Below are 17,725 nucleotides of genomic sequence, written 5' to 3' on the forward strand. Positions count from 1 at the left end.
CACCCAACTATAGGTGATAACTCTGATGAGATAATTTCCATGGAGGTGTGGCCCCACCCATTCAGCTATATCCTGAAGCAGTATATAAACTCAAACAGAAGGAGTGAGCTTGCTACTGCCAAGAAGGACACTTTGAAGAATGCACAGAACCTGAGAGAGTAGCTGCAGATGAGAGACAGTTTGAAGACGGCCGTTGAAAGCAGACTTTTGCTCTGGAGAAGCCAAGAGAGGAAAAATGCTCCAAGAGCAACTAAGAGTGACATTTTTGACGAATTGCAGCCTAGAGAGGAACGTCCTGGGAGAAAGCCATTTTGAAACCAGAACTCTGGAGCAGACACCAGCCATGTGCCTTCCCAGCTAACAGAGGTTTTCTGGACACCATTGGCCATCCTCCAGTGAAGGTACCCAATTGTTGATGACTTACCTTGGACACTTTATGGCCTTCAGACTGCAACTCTGTAACCAAATAAACCCCCTTTATAAAAGCCAATCCATTTCTGGTGTTTTGCAATCCGGCAGCATTAGCAAACTAGAACAACCTGACTATGCACTTCACTGTTCTCAGCCTTGATTTTCCCATCTTTCATGCTCAAGGGGGTTTATTGCCTTCCCCGTCACCCTCAAATGACAATCAAACTAGACCAAAAGTTTTATCATCTCCACTCCAGCCTTCTAATAGACAATACATATGCATCCTCTTCTTTAATTTTCTTTTCTTTTTTTTTTTTAAATGAAGAGCAGGTTTTTGATTTATAATTATAATTCTCAACCCTGGTTGTACATTTAAATCCCTTGAGACCCTTTTCAAAAAACACATGGATGCCTCTTTCCTTTCCGGTCCTCTTAATAAAAGATAATCATGGCTACTGCCTACTGAGGGTTTACTTTGTGTCAGGCATTGTACTACACTCTTTGCATACATTTTCACATTTGACTTTCACAATCTACCTCCCAATTTTACAGATGCAGTAGCTTAGGCTTACAGCATGAGGATGACCTAACTTCTATGTGAAAAGTAACTGGTTGGTAAACTGTCATCTTGGCAAATAACACTCATTAGGGGAAGACTAATTTTCAGAGAATAAGGATATATGTCCTTCCTCTTTGTTCCCCATAAGCCAGGAAAGCATTCAATGACTGGTGGTATTGTTAGCTAAGTGAGACTCAATTTTATCCAATAGTTTCTGGGGACCTGTTTGTTTCATTTCCTATCACTTATTCCAGAACATCATGGATCCAAACAAGATGAATGTAGGGCTTATTGATTTTCCAACAAAATGCTCTGGATTCACTTCCAGGAAGGAGCAGCACAGAATATTTCCCTGCCATGGCTGAAAGCACTCAATCTCCACCCCTCTCCCCACCTTGTGCAGCAAAATGCTACTGATTCATCACCGGGACTTAAGAAAGCACACAAGTCTGATAAAATACATATTTATTAGAAATTTTTCAGCAGCATCATTTCCAGTTGCTTTTCTAATCAAAGTACATTTCAAAATATGAGCCACAAATATTTTGAGAACTCAGGAATACTCAGTAGTAGGTTCCATCCGTCCATCCATCCATCCATCCATCCATCCATCCATCTATCTATCTATTGCAAATGTGCAATATTAGCACAGATAGCCAGGAATGGCACTTACTATATAAATTGTATACTCCTGCCATGGCTCCCAGATTTTCTACAAAACCATCCTGTTGTAGAGATAATACCAGCTAGGCTATACAGTACCTTCTGATAAAAATGTATGGATTTAGTCAAAGGACCTAAAAAAGGCTCAAGAAGAACAATTTCCCTTTTGAATCATGTTCAGCTTAGGAAATAAATAGTTAAAATAATGATATTTTTTTCATACACAGAAACAAAAACCCAGTTTAGAATTTGCTTAACTGGTACTTGTTTTGCACCTTATTTTATGAAGACACAGATTGGATTTAGTATTTCAGCTACTGAGTTCCAGTTACTAGGGTAGGTGACCACCTGAGATGCCAGGCAAATTACTCTCTGGTCCGTTGCGCAAAAGAGTTCATCCAATTAAATACAAACTCACTGCATGTCATTTGCACTTAATGACATAAAATTTTCTCACTGACATTAGAAATAAAAATGTTGTCTGGGAAGCTAGTGAGATAATGCATTTTGAAGGGAGTGTTCTGGTTAGACAACACAAACATGCAGAAGGGCTAAACTGAAATGCATTTTCTACCTTCTGCAGTATCTGAGGTGTCAAATTCAGATGTTAATCCAATACACAGTGCCCCTCACTAATTCAGCCATTAATCAGGCTAACATGTAAATATTGAACATCAATTAAGTGCCAATGTATAAAAACAGACTCAAGAGTGAGGCCTGGCTTCATTTCTGGATAATTCTGTAGGAAATATGAGTAATGCCTCTCCTTTAGAAATGACGCAAGTTTCCTTTAGAAATGGCGCAAGTTGTTTTCCTCGTTGAATCAGACAAATTGGGCAGATACTTTTATTATCAAATTCAATTGACATTATAATCTTTCCAAAATTTACAAATGTACAATATATTTATAGCATTACCTTCAGACAGTTTCAGTGCAAAGATATACATATAGTATATCGTGATAATTATTTGTAAATATATGAGATGGCACATGTTAAAAAAAAAAAAGACACAGGCATAGTTTCCAGACGCTTCCAACTACAGGTGAAAAGGAGAAAAAATATATTTTTTTCAATAAGGTACAGAATGTTAACTTTTTTCCATCTGTTTTGTAAAAAATATACGTGCAAAAGTGTGTTTCTGATTATTCCCTATTTAGTTGTCACAGCTATACCTCTAAGTCCTCTCTAACAAGATTCACGGTGTCTTTAAAAGAGTCTTCTGTTGCAGAGTAGCCTGCAGTTGGCTCTCTTCTCGGAGGCATCTCAGCAGGGAGGGGAGCTGAGAGGGGAGGGGATTCAGCACCGTCGTCCATTTGCTGCTTCTCCTTCTAGGACAACAGAACAGGAAATCAGCCAGTTATTCCCTTATCGAGACTGGCAACGGTTTTGTGTGAAGAAAACTAATCACTGCCAGTTTGCATAAAGTACTCTGTGCGTATATCTGAGTTAGCCAGGTAAAGTTATTTCAAAAAAAGAGAAATAATGCCTGTACTAAGAAACATTTTTTTAAAAATTACCTCTCCATAGATTGGATTTTCAAAGTTGGTATCTTGTTTTGGTTTTCGTTTGAAGAAACTCCATTTGGTTGCCTAAATGGAAAGGGGAAAACAGTTCAGTCATGGAAATTTGTTTTAAAATTTCTTCTCACTGAAGGACAAAACTATTTGGGACTCTGTGATCTGGCCAGTGCAGTCAATTGTTCAACAGTTTCTATGGCCCCTGAATAGGAACTGAAGCCCCCATCTAATAATTTCAAAGCACTGCCTTGACTTGAAATGTGTAGCTTCCAGAGTTGGAACCCATAGTATCTGGAAGCTTTGACAAGCAGATCACTCTGGTTATTTCAAAACACAGACAAGCAAGGGATTTCTCCAGGAGCTTCCTGAAAAGTGGAGGCAAAGGCCAAATTGTAACTCTCATTTCCTAAACCATTAACATCTTGTTCTTGGTCAACTCCCCACATTGTTTCTTCCTGCAATCATCACAATAACAGCAATGATAAAAACAACACTTATTGGGTGCCACCTACGTGTCAGGGACTATTCCAAGAGTTTTAATCTAAGAGTTTCTGATTTAATCTTCCCAACTAAGCTTTGAGGTACTCTTATTTTACAGATGAGGAAACTGAGTCACAGCAAGATTAAATAATTGAATTATAGAGAGAAGAGCAGGCACTGATCACTCAGGAGATACGTAAACTAAGGAACCCAAAGAGAGGTCACCCAAGACTGTGGTGTGCGGCGCCTGCCTTGTTGAGAAGCTGTCCATGACCACTTTGCTGTTGAGAGGTGGTGCACAGCTACGGCTGCCAGCGGGAAACAGGACAGCCTAGTTTGGCAGGCAACTGAGCTGGCGGATAGTTAAATATGTATCTATTAATACTAGTGCTATATCGTTCATTAATACAGACCTTTACATCAAATTTATTTATTGTATTTCTCCCTGCAGTCTATTTTCTGAAGGGACTCTGTCTATGAGTCAGTCTACAAATTTCAAAGGGCCTGTAGGAATGGTTGTGAAGCTCTTTCTGGGACATTGAAGGCAATAACATTGGATGGATGAACAGACAAGGAATGAACGAATGAATGGAAGAGTATGTAATATAAACTAGTGCCATTTTGTGGCCAACAAAGGTAAAAGCAGCAGACCTAAAGATGTACACTGTCAAAACACTTATGTCATACAGGGAAATGTATTTTATAGGCATGCTTTATTCATACTAAGCCATTCTCTCAAAGTAAACGCCCCTTACCTGAAGAGGCTGGATCTAGAAGTCTGTTGCCCTTCTTTCCCTCATGGTCTCCAATGTCACAAGCGCATTATTCCCAATTCAGTGTTGGATATAGCTTTACTTGGTAGAAAGTTTTTAAAACTGCCTATGCATCTTGGGATCTGTGAGCCTGTCTCCCCCAGTTTGCCTAGGATTAATACCAGCCCAGCAATTTCAAAGTTCTTTCCAAATTCCACATTATTCCAGTAGCCAACCATAGCTACCTGAGTTCCACCAGCACCTGAGGAAGTCTGCATCATCTCTGGAGCTAGCTCTGAAAGATTTACGGGAGTTTCATAATTCTGATTATCCACATTTCCGGATACAGTCACCTGTAAATATATTGAAGATCCTTATCCAGTTTTGAAAGAATTTGGTAATAAATTTGATATAAACCTTCCTGCCAACTTCCCAAAATCAAGAGCACCAACCGCAAAGTCACCTCATGCCTTAATCCTGGGAGATAAAAATACTCCTCAACTGGTCACACTTTCATATATTAATAGCAATTTCTATTGTATTCTTACTCCTGCTGTTATAACCACATTTTTGGATAAAATATGCACTGGTTATATCATGGTAGCCCAAATCCTAGAAGAACAGCATGAATAATTCTCCAAACTCATTGGTGAATTGAGAATCAGGTCCTTAGATACTCGGAATAAGACTGATCATTTCATAGGTCTGCTCAAAATGATGGAATAAATACCCCTCCAGACATTTTCTGTAACATTCATATAATTCCAAGGCTCCCTCTTAAGCCCATGAATATATAATAAATAAATTACATGACAGAAAATCACTCCTTTCCCTATATTTTCACATTTACTACTTCAATTTTTCTGTAACTTGTATATGTGTCTGCATACATGGCCACATTTTATTTTAAGTGAAAATGCCAAATGAAATGTCAAAAATCTGTTCATGATGTGGTTAAAGTTTTGCTATCTGGAAATCAAAGGATCAAGCAAAATGCCTGACTTCTGATCTTAAGATATCTGCGTGTAAAGGAAACATTCTATCTTATATTTAAAGATCTTCTGAGCTTAGGTGTTAACAATGAAAGTCTGTACCACTGAGGTCATAGTTGTTTTGACTAAGAAGGCAGAGGTTAACAGCTGACAGTGGTGTTGGGGCTACTGATCCAAGACTAATGAAAACCTCTTTCCCTTCATCTAACTCCTATCTCCCAGCTCCTGTGGAAGATGCCTGGGTAACAGGGCTTTGCCAAAGGAAACATAGGTCTCCACCTGTCAGCTGTGGAGACATTTGTACTTTACAGAAAAGTATGGGAAAGACAAGCGTAGGGAGGACAACCACCAGTTTCTCCCTTGGGCTCACCACAGCCCTGTCATAACAATAATAAAAGAAAATGTACCCAACCCCCCCGATCTCTGCATAATGACCGGACAATCATTCACTCATTCATTTCATAAATATTTATGAATTTGCCAAGTCTCTAAATGGACTACACATCTCACTCCAACACCCCTCAGAATGACTCTTGGTCACTGGCCCCAGAATGGAGCCAACACTCCACAATGGAGCAGCAGAACAGGATTCTGCTTATTTTCAGGTCTTATGTCCTTGAGTCAGTCCTGTCCCTGCAGAGGAATCGACCTCTGCTTCCTTCCATTTGGAGAGAAGGTTGGGAGAATTCCAAGAGGGCAGTACTCACTAAATAAAAACCAGCATGGCAATAACTGAAAAAAACAAAGGACTGTGTGATTTCTCACCGGGGTTGGCTGAGCCACTTTGATGGTGCTATCTCTGGTTGCATACATTGGGTTTTCAAATATTACAGGCTGCTTCCCTGTCTCCATGGCAAAGTGTTCGTTCTGATGGAAAAAAGAGAGATCACAGCTATTGATCTGGTTCACCCACAAAGGAAGGAGCGTTCCTGGAGCACACCTGGCGGCGTGCTAGGTGCCATGCAAAACTTACCCAAAGGTTGACAACTTTGAGAACTTAACAAAAAAAAAAAAAAAAAAAAAAACAAACACACACACACACACACACCACTAATTCACCACCTCAAGAAAACTGAAACTTCCTGCATTCATATTCTCTCTGGCCCTTAATAATTCATTTGAGATTGGATCTGGACAAAACAGAAAAGGGGGATTGGTGGAAGAAAATCAAGAATAGGGAGAAGGGGAGAAGAGAGAACAGGTAATATACTTTTGGGGAGGGAAAAAAATTAACAATCTGGGAAGAGACAATATACCAAAAATGATTCCCCAATACTAATCAGAGAGAAGCCCTTCTGTGCAAGACCCGTGTTAGTCCCCTCATAAGTACCTAATTTAACCCTCAAAAGAGGTATTATTGTACCTATTTGACAGATGTGGCCAGCAAGGGTCAGACAGATCAAGCTCTATACCTGTTATACTCAGAAGGTGGCAGAACTAGGGTTTGATCTGACCACCGACTTTAAAATCACTTTTTTCCATCACTATCATTGTAGAAAAATACATGATACCAGTAAAAATATATTCCCCTATCTTTCCTTTGTACATGCAAAAAAATCAAATAGAAACAAAATATCATAGTCACTCCCCTCCAAAAAAGTAAAAGTTTTCAATAAAACTTAAAGACTGTTTATGATTCCAATGCAACCACTTGGCTTGATGTTGGAGTAAATTTCAGATGTATTATCAATGTTGTTAGATACCTGTGTAAAAAACCTAATGTTTCCTGGATTTGCCTGTATAGTGCAGATTTAATTCTGAGAGGCATATGGCATTTCCCTATTCACTAGGATAATGTTGTTCTCTATAAGTGTTTAATAAAACAATAAAAATGACTTTAACCTTCAAATAATCATTTGACACCACACTCACCATAGCCATTGATTTGTCAATATCAGTTTCAAACCCAAGACCAGATGCTCCAATATCCATGTTAACATCCATCCCTGATCTGAAGGTCACCCCATTTCCATTTTCAGAAGATTTGACAAGACTGCTTAGGCTGCAAGGAAGTAATGGAAACAAACAGGGTCTTATGTTCTTTTTCACAGCCTTTCTTCCACATTATTACATCTTGTTTAAATGAAATGCTTAATTTCCACTCTGAATTTACACATGCCAAACATGGTAGCAAGGTCCCTTGGTTACCTGAAAACATTAAAGCACATTCCTGAATACTTGAGATCTAAGACAAGGATGACTTGGGCACGTGCAGGAATAAAGCCCATTCCCCATTAACCTGAAGTGTAACTTGAATATCCACCAGTAGAGGAGACACAACCATTTGACAAATGTGATTTGTCACTCTGATTTCGGAAAAGCACTTGATGAAATAGCTGTGATCCTGCATGACTGCTTTAAATCCTCCCTACTTTCTATAGAATAGGTAGAAAAACGTATTGTAATTTTTAATGGTAATATCACTTATGCCTCTGAAATTAACATTCCTTGTAATGTAACTGACCTTGGCAGCTTGGGCAGAGAAGGCAAAAGGGTGCCAGTTCTCCTATAGCGGAAAAATCCTCCAATTACCAAAGCTCCAATGATGAGGATCAAGATGATTGTCAATAATGTCACCATGGCCGCTAACAAAGGAGGAAGAAGAAGGGAACACATCAACATGTGGTCAGAAACAGAAGTCCTCTTCAAAGACTGGGTGTTTTTGAATGACAACATTCGATTTAGGGGCCATGGCATACTTCCAGGTTGCTGACACTTACTTGTTCCAGCAGACATGCCTTTTGAAAACGCTACTTCACAGTAGCTTCCCGTGTAGCCATCAGAACACCTGAAAGTAAAAGGAGAATCACTCACTAGCCATTGCCTTCATAGGATACTATTGCAGTTTTTATAGGCACATCCTGAGATGGAGAGAGCTTTAAATAAGCAAGTCGCATGTTGAATAGACAATGTATCCTGTTGAATAGACAATGAATCCTGCATGACTTCTGCTTATTCTGATAAGAGATATATCAGGGGTAACAGTAAATCTTTACCTTTGGAAATTCACTTTCAGTGGAGTGGCCCCTACAGGGTCAGTCTCAGAATATATCTACTGGTTTCTTCTCTAAGTAAAACTGGAAACCAGGATTATATATTTTCCTCTGTTAGGCTTCTATTAACTTTATTTAAAGGCATGACTTTTTCTTGCTTCATGTTAGGACTCTCAAGAAACCTCTTCTTTCCAAATGTTTAGTCCAGTCACGCTGCTCATCATGAGTGCCTTAAACGAAAGCAGCTCTGCAGTCCTACTGCTATTGGTAATGTCAGGTGAGTGGAGCGCTGTTCTCCCTTCTCTAACTCCATGTTACTCAAAATGTGGCATCACCTAGGGGCCCCCTAGAAATGCAGAATCCCTGTGAATGAGAATCACAAGATCCCCAGGTGATTCTCATGCACATTACAGTTTGAGAAGCAGTGCCTTTTTTTATCATGCTCTGTGGACTCTCCGAAGGGAGGACAAGCTGGTTAAAATACGAAAATTAGTGAAATGGTAAGGTTCCTGTACTGTTTTCCTGGTTACTTCAAAGTTGCAAATTCCCCCAGATGAGGCAACTCTGACCTCCACATTCAGACTTACTTGCATTTGGGGATGCCACTCTCATCATAATAGCAAGTTCCTCCATACATACACCTGCATGCGAGGGGCATGGCGACAGGAGGTTCGATGGCTGCAGAAAGGTGGAGCCATGCATCTGTTAGTAAGCCACACTCAGCCGAGCACCCCACCATGCAAACCCACTTCACACCCAGGGCCAGGGTGGGGGGCAGAGAAAGGCTAATTAGTTTCCCTGTCAAAATGTTACATTCCCCTTAAATGAATGCACTTAGCAATAATAAAGTCTTGGAAAGTAACATATATTTGGTGGAAAGAAAGGGGCAGTTTATAGCATCCCCACCCCTCACCCCATCCCCCCAAAAAAACAACGGAGAGGTGCTAGACTCCAGGGCATATACAGTAAAGGAATCTAAGACATTCAGAATTCCCTGTGAGTCCAGTTAAAATCAAAAGCTCAGTTTAGGCACACCTTAAAACTAAAGGCTTCAGAAGAGTCTCCCCCAGAGAGCCTCTTTGTTGCTCAGATATGGTCCCCTCTCTCTAAGCCCACTTGGCAGGTGAACTCACTACCCTCCCCCTCTATGTGGGACATGACTTCCAGGGGTGTGACTCCCCCTGGCAACGTGGGAAATAACTCCTGGGGATGAGCCTGGACCCAGCAATATGGTATTGAGAAAATCTTGACCAAAACAGGGGAGAGAGATGAAACAAAATAAGGTTCCAGTGGCTGAGAGATTTCGAATGGAGTCAAGGGGTATTCTTATGTGCTATATAGATAACACCTTTTAGTTTTTAGAGTGTTGAAATGGCTAGAGGGAAATACCTGAAACTGTTGAACTGCAACCCAGTGACCTTGATAATTGTATAACTATGTAGCTTATACAGTGTGACTGTGTGGTTGTGAAAACCTTGTGGCTCACACTCCCTTTATCCAGTGTATGGAGAGATGAGTGGAAAAATGGGGACAAAAATAAGATGAAGAATGGGTGGTATGGAGGGGATGGAAAGTTTTGGGTGTTCTTTTGCTTTTATTTTTATTCTGGAGTAAGGAAAATGTTCAAAAATTGATTCTGATGATGAATGCGCAACTGTATGATGGTGCTGTGAAGAACTGATTGTACACTGCGGATGACTGTAGGGTTGTGAATATATCACAATAAAACTGTATTTAAAAACAGTAAATGAATAATGGGGGGATGAGGGGAATGTGATGTTTTAGATGTTCTTTTTTATTTAATTTTAATTTTACTTTTTGGAGGAATAAAAATGTTCAAAGATTGATTGTGGTGATGAATGCACAACTATATGATGACATTGTGAACAAATGATTGTACACTTTGGATGATTGTATGTTATGTGAATATACCTCAATAAAATTGCATTAAAAAAAACTAAAGGCTTCAAAGCATCAGCAATTGATCAACAGACACAGATATATATTGATAGATGATAGATAGAAAGATAGATAGAAAGATAGATAGATGATAGAAAGATAGAGAAAACATATCCTCACTTTATGTCTTCACAAACTGCCCTTGCTCTGAGCCCTGTTCCCAGCTCAGCCTCCACATGCTCCCTGGATGTACCTGAGGGGCCATTCCTAAAAGATGCTCAATAAGTAGCTACTACATATGTATTTATCTAAGGAGTTTGGATATCCTCCTGGGTCAGTCCCTCAATTTCTCTTTGTCACAGACACCTTCCCTGCACACTCTGTCCAACAGGTAACTCCACCCCCAGCCCAGCCCCAGCACACCTCATCCCTCTCACCTGCTTTAGTTTTCTCCATAGTATTTTCACCTCCTGACCTATTATATATTTACTGGTTTCTCTCCTTGTCCTACTAGAACATAAACTCAATAAGAACGGGGAATTTGTCTGTTTTGTTCACTTCTGTTATTGCCAGAACTTAGAACACTGCCTAGTATATGGTAGAAACTCATTATTTATTGAATCGATTAATGACTATACCAAACCAAGAGCTCATGTGGAATAACTACCATATTTAATGTGTTTTTTAATCAAAATCCTAATATAATCCACTAGATGAAAAACTTAAATGAAGAAAGTAGGAGATGATGTAAACAACATCAAATTGCAATAAATGTCAAAACGGTTCATCTATAAAGAACAAATCTCAAAAGCCTGCTCAAAATATTGGAATCTTTCCAGTATTTCCCCAATGCCAATAGGTCAAGAGTGGGGTTAGAAGAAGGAAGGGAAGCAGTTCCTCCCTGTGTTCATTCTTTTCAATCTAGTCAGGAAGGTAGTCAAAAGGTGGTGCCTTGTTGAATGGCTTGTGCTTCCTAGTTGCCAAGGATGTGGGCCATGCAATGGATGACTTTTTAATGTGCTTAACAAGCATAAGATACTAGTTAGGAACACCAGCTATGCTTTATGGCATTGCAGTAGAATCCTTAACTCCTTAATTTAGAAGAGACAGTTTAAAAAGGTTTTGTTCAAGAACAGATGATCTACATCATTCAGGATAAGAATTATACTACCACATCTTTATTCTAGCTTCCATTTCCCAAGAACATAAGGTACTTTTCAATATGTGGCCCTTTTCAGCTGTCAGAACTTTGAAATGAGCATGTGAGCAGAGCAATGAACATGGTCTAGCCTTACCCTCTGCACTGCATAACCTCCTCCCACCTTGGGAGCATGGTTCTCCACCTCAATGAACTCCAGTTAAGGCCAAATGGATTCTGGAGCAATTGGAATCCAGTGTGAAGTGGAAGGAGGAGGAAGACGCCTTATAAAATACCCACTATTAAAATGTCTTTACAGACCATAACAACAGTAATTTCAGGGGCAATGGGACTGTATCTTATCAAGTAATTCTCAGAAGTCATTGGACCATAAGTTTTGTTTGGCTGCTTAAGTCCCACTCAGCTCTGCTTCCACAACTCTCCTCCCTCTTTCTAGCCATCTCCACTCTGTTCTGCAAAGGACCCGGCACACTCTTCCAACTCCTGAGGAAGGCGAAGCTCAGATAGGAAGCCTACCAGAGAAGGCAAACTCTCCCAGACCCCCACAACTACCTAGGCAGAACTCCTACCTGCATCACAGTCAGTGGTGCTCCCCTCTTTAAAGCTGGAGCCTTGGGGACAGGCACAGCTATATCCAGCAGGTTTCAGTAGGCAGAGGTGGCTGCAGACATCTTTACAGCGGTTGGGCACTGGAAAGCAGATGAGAACAGTGGTTAGGTCCTGAGGAAAGCACAAACCGCATCCCGAGACATGCCCATCAGCTGGTGATGGGAAAGCCCAGGCAGCATCCCCACACCCGTAGGTCACATGCCACCCCACAACTCCCCCTTGTTTACACAACCATCCCCTGCCACCCCAAAGTGGCACAGTCTGTTCTTATGCCCTCCATTCCATTTCCACACGATCCACATCTCATATTAGCAACACTTATCTCCTGTATAAACCTGTCAGGTTTTTGAAGTAGATTATCTGGCTCAAAATCTAATCAGGGATAAGCAACTTGAGGTGGCTCAAAAGAACCAGTAAGAGCCCATAATTTTATAAAGATCTGCCATTTCCAAAATAATAATAAATTATAATACTGTATATGTTAAGGTAGAATCCTGCAGATGTGATTTCCACTCCAAACCTCCAAGGACAACTTTCTTCTGGGTTTCAATTTCCTCATTTGCAAGGCAGGAATTTAGAGTTAAGAGCCTCAACTGTGGCTGCAAATCAGAATCACCAGTTTGATTTGACCACCCATAGAAACTCAGATTTAAATTAGTCTGGAACATGGCTCAGAAGATACTAGAATCTTCTGGATTCTATTGTAGTATATATTACGATTTATCCAAGGGTCACACTGAGTTAGATGATTTCCAAATTCCTCCTTGGATTCTGTGATCCTGAGTCTCCATTACTCAAAATGTTGCTATAGACAAGGCATGCCTCACTCAAAATCAGGCCTACAACATGGATGAAACTTGAAGACATCAAGTGAGATAAGCCAGACACAAAAGGACAAATATTGTATGATTTCTCTTATACGAAATATGTAGAAGAAGGAAACTCATAGACAGAAAGCAGGGTAGTGGTTACTAGGGTGGTGGGACTGGGAAATGGGAAGTTATTGCTAAATGGGCATGAGTTTCGCTTTAGGATGATGACAAAAGTCTGGAAATAGATAGTGGTGAAAGTTACACGATAGTGTCAATATACTTAATGTCAAACAATTGTCCACTTAAAATGGTTAAAATGATCTTTGTTATGTATATTTTGCCACAAATTAAAAATAAGCTTTTAAAAAATCAGTCCTATTACCATTTTGTCAGCCTTCTAGAGCAGAGCACAGTGCACACAAATCACCTAGAGGACCTTGTTAAAATTCGGATTTTGATTGCATAGGTCTGCAGTGGGGACTGAGAATGTGTCTTTCTAAACAGCTCCCATATGATGCCAATACTGCTGGCCCACAGACCACACAGTAGCAAAGAGTCTAGAGCAGTTGTTCTCAGTGTCTCCCTGAACCAGTATCATCAGCATCACTTAGGAGCTTGTTAGAAAAGCAAATTAGGCTCCATCCCCAGACATACAGAATCAGGTTAGCGTCTAGCAATCTGTGTTCAACCAGCCCCTGTAGTTGATTCTGATGCATGCTTAAGTTTGAGAATCACTGATTCAAACTAAATACTAATCTAACACAGATTATCTGCCTGAAATCCTCAGCATCGACTTCCACTTTGCCACAGCTGATTCAGGCTCTCAGGCTATCACTGAACTCAGGGGAGTCTCATTCTCTTGTTTCCCAGATGAGGATGGGAGGGAAGTGGCTTGTCAAAGGCCACCCAACCATAGCATTCAACCCAGAATGCGGTACGCCAACCCTGGACCAGAAGAACAGGACGACCCCAAGATTTGGACTGGACAGAACTGGATTTAAAAATCATTTCTGTGTTTAGAACTCATCCCTTGGTTGTGCAACTTGGGCCCATGAATTACTAACTCTCTCTGTTTCCTTATGTGTGAAATGGGAATAAAATCCTGTTTTAAGGTTTCTGAGAAAATTAATTGAAATAAAAGATGGCTGCGTTGAACAAGAGAATCTACAACTGAACAGGGACAGAGAACATGAAGTACAGAATTTAGTAAAGTGAGGAAAAGATCCTCAGTAAGAATGGGGAAAGCTCTATTTCCTTTCCTCATTTCAAAATTTTTCCTTCCCTTTCATCTTGCTCCATATTATGTTGAAGGGTGAATTAGAACACAAGTAACCTGATGAGGCAGGGTCCAGAATGAGAAACAGGGGAGGAGAAATAAATGCACAAGGCTGACAATTTTAAACTAAAGCCAGCCTGACCTTGCAACAGCCAGTGTGGAGAAGGCTTCTGATGGCCATGAGGCCCACACTGTGATGTGTTAACTCAACTCACATTGGATTCCCCAGGTCTGATGCCTGCTGGGGCCGGAGGCCAAGAAGTACATATACCCATAACTCCAAGCATCAATGAAAATGGAAATGTTTTACTGTTGGTGCTTTGCCTAATTTCACCTGATATCCAATTTTATCTTTATTTGGTCACACACACACACACACACACGTTTCATGCACCAAGAGATTAGCCTATTATCATCCATCGTCCAACAATATAGCCATTAATTTGAAATAGTTTCCAGATAATAAGGAACATCTTATTCCAAGGTTGGTGATTACCTGACTGATTGTATCTGTGTTGGTGAAAGATTCGAACTTGAGTGAGCCAAGGGTTCACTGTCAGCACTTTTACTTTCTGTTCTTTTCCAAATTTATCTTCCTTCCATACTTCTCCCTTTCCCTTAGACACCCAGTACAACTGGCTTTCAAAGATGTCCAGACTGTAAGGGTACCCTGCTGCTTAACCACAGGGGAAAAAACAAAACAAAAAAACAAGGTTATTGAAAAGAAAGTATCCCAGCACCACTTTCACGTCATTCTACTTGAATTATCGCTAAGCAATGCCTGGAAATTCCTGGAACATTCTGGTAGGCTGTCATTAGGGAACTCAGCTCTCTGTATCATGAAAGTGTACTGCACTGGATGACAGAAATTGAACTAGACTGATGCATGTTGCCTGGCACCAATTTTAGGGGACCAGCTCACTTTCAAGTTGCTGATTTGATTTTATTTTTGGAAAATAATTTGGCAGAGATTTTTTTTTTTTAAAATAAGATGCCACAGGTCAGGTAGGAAAAAAGTGGTAGGTACTAGATTTTGCAATTCTACAGGGTCTGGATAAGAAAATAGCATGCTCCTTTCCTTCTAGACCTTTTCAGTTGTGCACAAGGAACTATCTGGAAGTGGTTTTATATGAATTATATAATTAACATTTGTACATATGAACACCTAAGAGCAACCTAGCAGGAAAATTGGTTATTTCAATATCTGCTGGTGAAATGCACATTTTTAATTACTAAAAAAAAAAGGACAAATATTGCTAATGGATTCATATATATTTAAATCAGCAGCTGAGAGCTGGGATAGAAGGATCTAAAAAACCATACATAAACCATTTCCTAAGATCGAGGTTCTTTCTTGAGAAAATGGACAGAGACTAGGAACATATTAAATTTTAACCCATTTCTAACCTTCATTTGAAATGATTCTCCTATCAGTCCCATCATGCCTTACGGATTCAACAACATCCTCCTTGAGATCGGTCCAGTAGAGCCGGTCCTTGCTCAAATAGTCAACAGAAAGGCCAGTTGGCCAACCAAGGTCTGTGGAAATGAGGACTTCCCGATTCTGCCCATCCATCCAGGCACGCTCAATTTTAGGTTCACTTCCCCAGTCAGTCCAGTACATAAACCTGTAACAGAAGGTTTTTTCATTGCAGCATTTCATCCACTGAAGCTTCTCCCCTAAAGCAGAGCATGGACTTCCAACAGGGCAATCAACAGTTTTTCACAGTAACCTGGGTCCTAAGAGACACTGTTTTATACCTTAAGAAGGGGAGAAAAAAGGGGAAGCAAGTGCATTTGTAGTCTATTCTTCCTGAAAACTGCCTTCCCTTAATGGAAATTGCCAGCCCCATCTGAAAGATAGAAATTCAGACTCTTTAAAAAATAAAATTAGAAAAGCTATTGTATGATTGGGAGATAACAGAGAACAAAACAAAGACTTCCTATTGTTGTGGAGCTTACATTCCAGCTCTTGAGTGCACATTTTACATCCAGTTAACAATAAATTGTAGAGAGAGAGCCTATGCAACCAAAGAGGATGACCTATCATTGGAGAATCGCATAGAGCAGGGATTGCACCACCTCAAATAAGGGACCAGGCAGCTAAGATGAAGGATTTGGAACAGACCACCATGAATGCAGGACAGGAGGGTCCTGTCTGAAAGGCCAGCCCCTGCACCTCTGTAGGCATCCAGGAATGCAGTCCTACCTAGAGTTATCAGTTCTGAGTTTTCAAGTCAGAAATCCAGGTTTTCTATTTTTCTTTTATTTTAAATGTCAGCAACTAAGTAAAAATAAAAATCTAAAGGCCTGCGTAGTTCAACCAAACATCTCTATAGGCCATATTTAACCCCACTGGTCACCAGTTTAAACCAGTCATCAGGTTTAGACCCATCCTTAAATCCTCTGGTGCAATGTGTGACTTTTAAACAAACAAGGCTCTGGGAAAAACGTGGCCAGAAACCTTTTACTTACACAGAGCAGGCCCAGGCTCAACAACTGGCAGATACCATGTTGTTTTGTTCTCATTATAAACAGTATACATGTATAAGAAGCCAGTCACAAAGGACCCCATATTATAAGATTCTGTCTGTAGGAAATGTCCAAAATAGGCAAAGCTATAGGGACAGAAAGTAGATTAGTGGTTGCCTACAGCTGGGGATGAAGGGGAGATAGGAGGGTGCCAAGAGGTGGGGGATTTCCTTTATGGGTAATGAAAATGTTCTAAAATTCACTGTGGTGATGATGCACAACTTTGTGAATATACTAAAAGCTATTTAATTGTACACTTTAAATGGGTGGAAATGTACGGTATGCAAATTATATCTGATAAAGCTGTTGAAAACAAAGGGAATACATACTCAAACAAAAGCCATAGTATACCTTGTCCATGCAATTTCTTGTGTTTATGGAACCCACCCTGTCCCCCTTTGCCTATCTACATCCAAGACATCCTTCTAAGTCCTGCTTTCATCCCACTTTCTCCAGGAAGTGGACACTCATCACCCTCATCCACACTAAACTCCCTGTATCAAATACTTGATCACCTACTGTATTTCCATTGGGTCTTAATCTTCAAAATTCAGTTCAAAATGCAACCTTCTTTTATACCCTTTCCTGATCTGATCCCTTGTAACGTAGAACTACCACAGTATTTATCAATAATTTCCCCATGGCATTCTTCCTTTTCTACCTTATTCAACAATAGCTGAATAATATTATTTTGTCCACATATATAAAAGGGGGATAAAAAGTAATACCTAATTCATAGGACTTTGGTATGATTTCAATGAGTAAATATACATGAACCACCCAAAGAGAAGGAATTACAAAGAATAAAATGTTTTTTTTTTTCAATGAACAAAAGGTAAAAACCACTAAAGGGCCATAATAATGTAATCATAATGATGAGATGGGTATAAAAATTAATTAGAGAGGAAAAATATTAAACACACAGGGAGTAGTCACATCACTTGCAACATGGTACACAAGATATCCATTGCTCCTAAGATACCATATATGTGAAACTGTTTCAATGACTGCATTATAGGTTATGAGATCAGCATTTTTTAAGTGCCATTGCAGTTTGAGAATGTGCTTT

General features: G+C 40.0%; 1 protein-coding gene across 3 annotated transcripts in view; it reads right to left on the reverse strand.

Moving 5' to 3' along the window:
* Positions 1-1,541: 1,541 nt before the first annotated feature.
* LRP2 (LDL receptor related protein 2) overlaps positions 1,542-17,725 on the reverse strand; it is a 140,350-nt gene continuing 124,166 nt past the window's right edge. The window contains exons 69-79 of one of the 3 annotated variants that reach the window (XM_037848924.1): positions 15,532-15,752; positions 14,621-14,797; positions 11,997-12,116; positions 8,957-9,047; positions 8,097-8,164; positions 7,841-7,961; positions 7,249-7,378; positions 6,142-6,243; positions 4,630-4,737; positions 3,153-3,224; positions 1,542-2,960 (exon numbers count right to left, since the gene is read on the reverse strand). In XM_037848924.1, the coding sequence (XP_037704852.1) occupies positions 2,802-2,960; positions 3,153-3,224; positions 4,630-4,737; positions 6,142-6,243; positions 7,249-7,378; positions 7,841-7,961; positions 8,097-8,164; positions 8,957-9,047; positions 11,997-12,116; positions 14,621-14,797; positions 15,532-15,752 (1,369 nt within the window). In that variant the 3' untranslated portion in view covers positions 1,542-2,801. Of the gene's footprint in view, positions 2,964-3,152; positions 3,225-4,629; positions 4,738-6,141; positions 6,244-7,248; positions 7,379-7,840; positions 7,962-8,096; positions 8,165-8,956; positions 9,048-11,996; positions 12,117-14,620; positions 14,798-15,531; positions 15,753-17,725 lie in introns of all 3 variants that reach the window. The other 2 variants (XM_037848923.1, XM_037848926.1) reach the window with 2 other exon arrangements.

The sequence above is a fragment of the Choloepus didactylus genome, chromosome 9, assembly GCF_015220235.1.
Source record: "Choloepus didactylus isolate mChoDid1 chromosome 9, mChoDid1.pri, whole genome shotgun sequence".
Lineage (NCBI taxonomy): Eukaryota > Metazoa > Chordata > Mammalia > Pilosa > Megalonychidae > Choloepus > Choloepus didactylus.